The sequence below is a fragment of the Bidens hawaiensis genome, unplaced genomic scaffold (genome assembly GCF_021521415.1).
Source record: "Bidens hawaiensis isolate Kalapana, Puna unplaced genomic scaffold, B.hawaiensis_p1.1 tig00030784_1, whole genome shotgun sequence".
NCBI lineage: Eukaryota > Viridiplantae > Streptophyta > Magnoliopsida > Asterales > Asteraceae > Bidens > Bidens hawaiensis.
This window is the reverse complement of record NW_027505193.1, coordinates 17,827-25,861: the sequence shown is the minus strand read 5'-3', so window position 1 is coordinate 25,861 and position 8,035 is coordinate 17,827. Positions and strand designations below refer to the sequence as shown.

Here is an 8,035-nt window from a genome sequence, read left to right as displayed (position 1 = left end):
TCACCTTTGAGATTGAAGACAACTTGAAATAATAACCGAAAGCGCATTTAAGGAAATTGAAACGATCGAACCTCACAAACTATAATAAAAAAGGAAAAACAAAATTTAAAGACTAACTATCAGGATTATAAAAGTTAAATAATATTAGTTTTAGGAATTATGCATTATTTTAATATTTATTTCATTAACTTATGGCAAATAGGGAGTTGAGGATTTTTAATGAGTTTACAAAAAATGAATAAAGTTTATATAAATCATTTGATGTTTATTAGTTGCAGAATGATTTGTAGATAAATAATTATAACTTATTAATAAAAGATTAAATAACAATATTAATAACAATTTATGATTAAACATTTTTTTCAAGTAACATAATTATTTGATTTACTAATTAATTAACTTAAATGTTTTGCATGAATTATTTTAAATAAATTATAAATATTAGTTTATGTTGAAATAAGATAAACAATAATTAATTTACTCAATTATTTATTTAAAGATATGAAGTATGTTTTATCTATTGTAAAATATTCAAATAAAAGAAATTTTTATACATCATCTTATTTAAAAGAAATTTATAAGTTTATGATAATCAACAAATTATAAGATTTAGACAAATATATATTCATGCTTGTTCTTGCAAAATAACTAGGTTTGATCCAAGATTAGAAAAATCAAAGTGTTTATCTTGAATATTCATGATCATAATTATTCTTAAAACCAAAATATAAGATTTTTATGATAAAAGTAGCATGATCATGAATAAAAACTTATGAACAAGTATGAACATTCAAGATAAATATCAAAACAAAAGCTATAAAATTCGTGAAATGGTAAAAACTTACTTGTTAGTACTCTTAAGCTTAAGAAAATAATGTATTGAGGTGTGAAAAAGATGGATGATTAGTCCTCCTTTTATAGTGAATTTCTAGAGTGGTTATGTTTTATAGAATTTAAGAAATTAAATCATGTTAATATAATTAAAACAAAAATTAAAAATAGTTAATGGGTCATTCAAAAGGTTTAACTATTTTAATAAATTTTATATAATTAAAACATTTATTAGTGTTTATTAGTTTAGTAACATATGAAAAGATGATGATAATAGCAGTAGCAGTAGCAGTAGCAGTAGCAGTAGTAGTAGTAGTAGTTAAATAATAATTCTAGTAAATTGAATGAGACATGTACATAAATATTTGATCTTGATTATAAATGTTTTAAATGAGTATGTAATACTACAAGGGTGGTGAAAAGTATAATTGCATAGAAATGATCACATAAAATATATTGACGAAAATTAAGACTAATTAATAATATTATAAAAATATATAAATTTAAATAGAAAAAAAACCAAAAATTTAAAATGGGTCGGGTTTAAGGTTTTGAAAATTAACGAATGTTACAAACCACTCCCCCATTCTTTCCATAGTACGTTGCTTCAATTCTTGTTCATGGACGTCATGAAGATGTCTTCTCCTTGGTGGCATCTTGAACATGATATTTCTGATACCAAATAATGTAGACCGTAAACAAGATAAATAATTGAACGTGTTGATTCACAAGAATACTACGAACAATTCTTCTAACTATCGTGGATTCACAAGGAATACCGATAATCAGGAGTTTCATACACTAACACACACTTGTGATAGGGAGAAGATGACTTTTCATATATTTAAAAAACTATGATCTCCCAAAATTTACAGGAATATAAAATGCATAACAAATTTCAAATGGGCCTCAAAATATAAACGGGCAAAAAAACCTAGGCGATAAACAAAGTCCAACAAAATATAAAATAGCTCAAGTTATAGCCATTTTAGTGAGCCCCCCCCCCCCCCCCCCCCTTGATAAGCGATGTTGGCTTTCAAATATAAAATAGCTTGCTCCTACAGACTTGGACCCGCACTACTGGGTATGTGTTTAAGGCCAAGGGCAATGTTGCTAGTTGGAAGGCTCAACTTCAGCATATTGTAGCTCTTTCTACAACTGAGGCTGACTATATTGCTTTAACAAGGCTGTCAAAGAGTCTTTGTGGTTAACAAGTTTAGTTAATGAATTAGGGGTAAAATTGTCTAACTCTGTGATATATTGTTGACAATCAAGGTGCATTAATACAAATTAGTAAGAATAGTGTGTTTCATGAAAGGACTAAGCACATTGCAATAAGATTTCACTTTATAAGAGAAACTATGAATAATAAGGAAGTTGAGATTAAACAAGTGGATGCAAGTAAAAACTTGACGGATGTGTTCACTAAGGGTTTACATGCATCCAATTTTTTGACAAGTTCTGAGTGATTAGTGTAAAGTCTCTCAAAGTCCGGGTGGGGGCATTTGTGACAAGTTTATTCTAATTTATAGACCGTTAGCAGATTTGGGAATAAAAGCTAAGTATTAGGGTTTCATATTTTTCTAGTTCAATTCATTGTAATACATTCTCTGTCTGTAAATTATGTTAATCAAAAAGATATCGATGGTGTTCATTCTTGATTGAAGTTCTTAATTTTTCAATCCTTTGGTGGATTCATTACACCAGTTATGTGTCATTTGCTTCGGCACCAAATCGGCTGCTACAATGCACTACAAGACGGGGTGATTTGTAGTTAAGTTTATTGAGTAACTCTAAACAAGCATTTCAACTTGAAAAGCTTCAAAATGTCGGTGATCAAGAGCAAGAACAAATAAACGATAGATCAAACATAAGGGATTCACTCACTTCAATTGAAATCCATCATCAGTGTACAAAAACAGAAATTGACGATGGCTATATATAGCCTTACATGAAACGGGAACTACCTAACAACTTGAGAAATAAATGCATATAACCCAGCCATAGAATGACCAGACGTTATTTATTCAAATTCAGAAACAAGCTACTGATTTAGTAACAAATTCCAGCCTTGATGAATCCCATGCGCCTGCTAGTAGTAGACTATCCATGCACTTGTGAATTACTTTTAACACAAAAGGAGTACCCTGTTTGATATTAAACTCAAATAATATATTGTGGCGTCTCTACATCTGACATTAAACTCCAAAGGTCGCTGCCCATATATATCTCTCCAGAAAAGTTCGATCCTTCAACAAGATCTTCCAGGACCGAAGGATTGTAAGATTGACATTCCATTCCATGAGTGCCTGGCATGAAATCAGGACATAAATATCCAGACTCGATGCATGGTTCAACATCACCAGTCACAGTTTGTTCCGAAAATCCACGATCCCTACGAAGGAAAAAAAAATACATAGTATACAATTAAACAAGTCCAGTGTCCCATAATTAATCATATGAGGGAGAAATTTATGAAATGACTTACGGGATGGAGATCACATCAGCATCTGGATGATCTATAGTAACTGAATTTTCATTATACATGGAATCAAGACACATAGGAACATTATTAGCTTGACTGTTCAATCCACCAAAGCATGCCGGAAATTTGTTGTCCCTACAAAGGAAGAAGATAAATTGTAAACAAGTCCAATGTCATATAATCAAATGAATGTAAAAGTTTTCAAGCGACCTACTCGATGGACATCATATTAGCGTTCGGAAGATCTATATTGACCGAATTTTCATCATCCATGGAATCTGGATACATTACAAGAGAATTGTTATCTTGATATGTCACTCCACCAAAGCCCGCCATGGAATCAGGAGATTCCAGAAATCTGTATATAAAGGAAGAAGATAATTTGTAAACAAGTCTAATGTCCTATAGTCAAATGAATGTGAAAATTTTAAAATGACCGACCTGTTGGAGTTCAGTTCAGCAATGGGATCTCCAATAAAGGAATTAGCCTCAGATACTGTTCCATTGATTTGAGTTTCAGGGACATAAGAAGCTCTGACTGTTGTTTTTCCGTATATATGGCCACTCAGGAATTCCTACATTCTTCCGAATATTCGCAAAGGTACTTTCTCCTACTGCACAAGGAGATCATGTGTTGGTCAGGAACAAAAAAAAACTTTTATCAATTATAATACTTGAGACAAATGCAATGATCAGCTTATATATATATGTAGGCAAATGAAGCTTACTTTTACGCCCAATTAATTTAGAGAGTATTATTCTGGCATCGACACTACTCAGTCCAAACAATGGAGCAAGACAACAATACCAAGTAACGGGAGATGTGTATGTTGTGCGCCTTCTTACTTCGGGACAGATATAAGTCCTTTTTGTGCCATCCCATTGTATTGAATTTGAAGTTTGCAAACCGACGTGCTGCAAGTGACGCAATATAACTTTTGTAATTTTAGTGCAATATTTCTCCTACATTCCTAGTAGAGCTTTTCCCTAGAACCCAATAAACACACATACTTTCATTGATATTCTAAGAACATTAACATTTACTATGCTAAGAATATACATCTTTTAATTAAAGGTTAAATATATAACATCTGATGAATAAATTTACATATGAAGGAAAATGCAGTACAAATTAAATTAAAAATTATATAATTAAAATGTTGAGCATTTTGTTTAAAACTGTATGTATATATATATATATATATATATTGAAGATTATCAAATTTGGATAAAACTCAAAGAAAGGATTAAAAATTATTGTAATTTTCGTGCTAGAATTGAATGTTATAGTAAGATGCTACTATGCAATTAGGTATGTTATTATAACTAACGCTAAAGGTTAACTATTTAAAATAACGAAATGACAAGAACACACATATATTTATGAAATTATGTAGATTATTAAGGCCAAAACAAACCTGAAGGACTCCTTGAACTGCTAGTATATCATTGTTATAATCCCTGAGTGTATCCATGACAAACTCAAGCACACCAACACAGTTATTAGCGTCGATCACAGGCACAGCAAAGGATCCCATCTTGGCACAAATAGCATATTTACAGCGAGGAGTACAGTGACCTTGTGTGTCGTATGTATGCGCATCTTGAGTCTGTGCAGGAGTGCAGTACAGGAATACCCAGCCTGCAAGGCCGAATGCTGCTTCTGCCGTTGCATCTCTAAAAACATAGTGTTTGCGGTCTAAGTCGGCTTGCTGTTGTTTCTGAAGTTCTTTCTTGTTCCCATTAAGACGAATAGGCTGATCTTTTGTAGTAAGCACATATACGTTTTTAATTTTCTTTGCCGCCCAAAACTGAACAAGAACAGATTCACCATCTTGAGGTCGGTATATTTCAAGGGTAGAACTGATCTTTGTCAGCACCGGCTTCATCAGTGGATGCAAAAATATCTGTACGTATTATTCAAACTATTAGAACAATGAAGATAGGAACTAGTATGTGACAGCACTATGTAGGTATAATTTTAACAAAAGGGTAAGAGATTTCAGCAGCAGGCACTAAAGTTTCTAGAGTGAACCCAGTTAACTACTTAAATGCAGGAATTTGCATTTAATTTGTGGAAAAAAAAAATCCTGTAGTTAATTTGAAAAGGTTTTTAACTGCTAAAAATGTTCAAATAATCATGGTACAGAACAAAAGTGTGATCTCTTAACCGGTGTTGGAAATCAAGTGGATCAAGCACCCACAAACAATCCGATTTTATGACCAAACACATTCATAACTTTTATTGATAATGAAAACTCATAGATTCACACACAAACTCATTGAAACTAATAAAACAATTAAAGACTTGATAAACTGAAACCAACCAATTAACATGGACAAATCAAACTAACTGATAGACGTAACATATAAACTAACCAACACAAATTCCAAACAACTTTAATTCAAGAAATCAAGATTAATCCAACAACTAGCTGCACAAGCTCATCTTAATACAAGTCTTGTTTCAACACTTACAAGGTACAAAAATCTCAAGTGATTCAAGATCCGTAGATCGGATCTATGTGACTATGTCATCCGATGAACAGGGGATTTTCTCATGAAAATAAAAAGTAGATCTTGTGTGACAAAAAGTAGAAGCTAAATCAGAACTTAGTAATATATATTCTTGATCGGATCAAGCCCAAAAGAACCAAATATCTCCTAACAGATAAAGTTAATAGGGACATAGATTATAACTGAATTCCAACACAACTAGCATGCGAAGAAGGCTTCTCCTCTAAGACCATAAAGCAGGAGTAGGTTGCTCAAAGCATCTGAGAGAAAGTAGATGGAGGCACTCAATCATCAGATCTGAAAGTGAGGGATGAGTCGAAGAAACACATCTCGGGATTAAAAATTGCATTTTGAACAACAAATGGAAAGAGACCGAGAGAAAATTGAAATAATAGATAGACAAATACTTGAGAACAAGAAACAACTAAGATCCTGAAAGCAACAAACAATAACCATGATTTTTAGTTAAGCTTAACTCACTGGTAGTGAAAGGAGAATGAACTATGGTTTTCTCAGAGCAGCCATTCATCAAAGTAGAACAAGCCATGAGTTGAACTCGTCTTCTTCGGGAAGAACCGTTCTTTGGACTAGTTCAGAAATGATCAACTATAAAGTTCATAATTTGTTCTCATTTCTTATAGAACCTAATTAACTGGGTCCACTACTATTGGGGGGTTCAGATAACAAAAGGGTCACAGTAACAGAAAACAAATATCAAATTTGTTTGTGAAAGGAGTCATTTGAAACTGTACACTAGAAGGACTTACAAATTCAACTATGTATCTTAAATTTACACTTTATTAACTCAGCATACATTCAAAGATTTTGACTTAACATGAATCCAACAGTAACTGTATTATGGTTAAATTTAAGACAATGATCTATATTCTAACAATTTTACATATATGTGTGAATACTTTTTCTGTAAATGGAAGTTCGATAAATTTAATCATCAGTTAATTAAGACAATACCATATAGGTATATAAGTTACGTATATGTATGTAGTACGTATATCCTATTATAGGTTATATAACCTGCTACCCAAGTGTGGGTTATAGTGTAAGTTATATTATCACCAAAGGGCTTAAAGCCTAGCGGTATCAATGAGTGTAGAAAAAATGTTCCCTCCTGAGTAAATTAAATTAGTGGGTGTGTGGATTAGCTATTTAAACAAACCTACACATATGCAGACAAGCGGTGTATAATTAAAACATATATGATCAAATCTGTTTGACGACTTTTGTATACATATCAACGAATATGTGTTTAAGAAACACAAAGTTTTAAAAAAATATGAACAATTAATTAGAAAACTAAACGTTTATATTATTTATTTTCGATATACTTAGTGAATAGTAAATTATATGGAAGATAAACATAATAACTACTACCTGTGAGAGAAAATCGATATGCAAAGAGTTCTACTAATTTATTAAACTATGTATTGAACTCTCAATATGTCTGATCTCTATTCTGCTCCTCTTGATGTTTGACGGATCGAAGCGGGCTATATACCCAGGCCAAAGATATGAACCGAGGTTCATTGGTCTGCTATTACCATTTGTTTTTGACCGGCACAAAAGTCACGGTGATCGTGACCCTTAATTTGAACTATATGCAAGTGGGCACGTGGCCGGAAGATGAATGTGACTAGAGCTGCCGACTAATTTACAAAATGACCCACAAGTCGGCCGTCGGTGCATTACCTATTAAATGGCTTTTAACTTTTAAGATATCGATTATTTATATTAATGGTAAAGACAAAGAATGCAACATGCTATATACTTTTATCTATTTTATCATACATACCTTTTTGTTAAGCAATATATCATATACTAATATATTAGGCAAATGGTCACGCTGCGCTTCATCTTCATTTGGTATTTCAGAACTTTTGTTTTTTTAAATAACAACTTTTTTTCACCTAAAATCCTTTTAACCTTGCATTTATAAGGATTGGAACCTACCACCTCATTTTTGAAGGGACAAACACCATACCAATAAACCATAAATTCATGAATTGGTATTTCAGAATTTGTTTTAACTAATAGCAAATGCCTTTTTAGAAAAATAAACTAAAAGCAAACTAATGTGAGTTGATCAGATGGACGTTTTTTCAATGAATAATAAACTCGAAAAACTTTTATGTTTCAATAAATATCATAATTCCTTTTTAATTAAATTTTCTAGGATAAATAAAA

At 31.8% G+C, this 8,035-nt stretch overlaps 1 protein-coding gene across 1 annotated transcript; it reads right to left on the bottom strand.

Moving 5' to 3' along the window:
* Window positions 1-2,696: 2,696 nt before the first annotated feature.
* Window positions 2,697-6,222, bottom strand: LOC143611353 (uncharacterized). Its single transcript, XM_077085563.1, has 6 exons — window positions 4,735-6,222; window positions 4,045-4,231; window positions 3,758-3,930; window positions 3,531-3,674; window positions 3,320-3,451; window positions 2,697-3,226 (listed from the first exon to the last, which is right to left on the bottom strand). The coding sequence occupies exons 4-6, from the start codon at window positions 3,650-3,652 to the stop codon at window positions 2,995-2,997; spliced, it is 486 nt and encodes a 161-aa protein (XP_076941678.1). The 5' UTR covers window positions 3,653-3,674; window positions 3,758-3,930; window positions 4,045-4,231; window positions 4,735-6,222; the 3' UTR covers window positions 2,697-2,994.
* Between the last annotated feature and the right edge of the window lie 1,813 nt (window positions 6,223-8,035).

What these genes read in the sequence shown, in the direction of transcription:
- LOC143611353 (XM_077085563.1), bottom strand. Translation starts at nt 3,652, where the DNA reads ATGGCGGGCTTTGGTGGAGTGACATATCAAGATAACAATTCTCTTGTA. An exon ending in GCTAATATGATGTCCATCGA is followed by an intron (nt 3,452 to 3,530) that starts GTAGGTCGCTTG and finishes CTTCCTTTGTAG; the next exon opens with GGACAACAAATTTCCGGCAT. An exon ending in GCTGATGTGATCTCCATCCC is followed by an intron (nt 3,227 to 3,319) that starts GTAAGTCATTTC and finishes TTTCCTTCGTAG; the next exon opens with GGATCGTGGATTTTCGGAAC.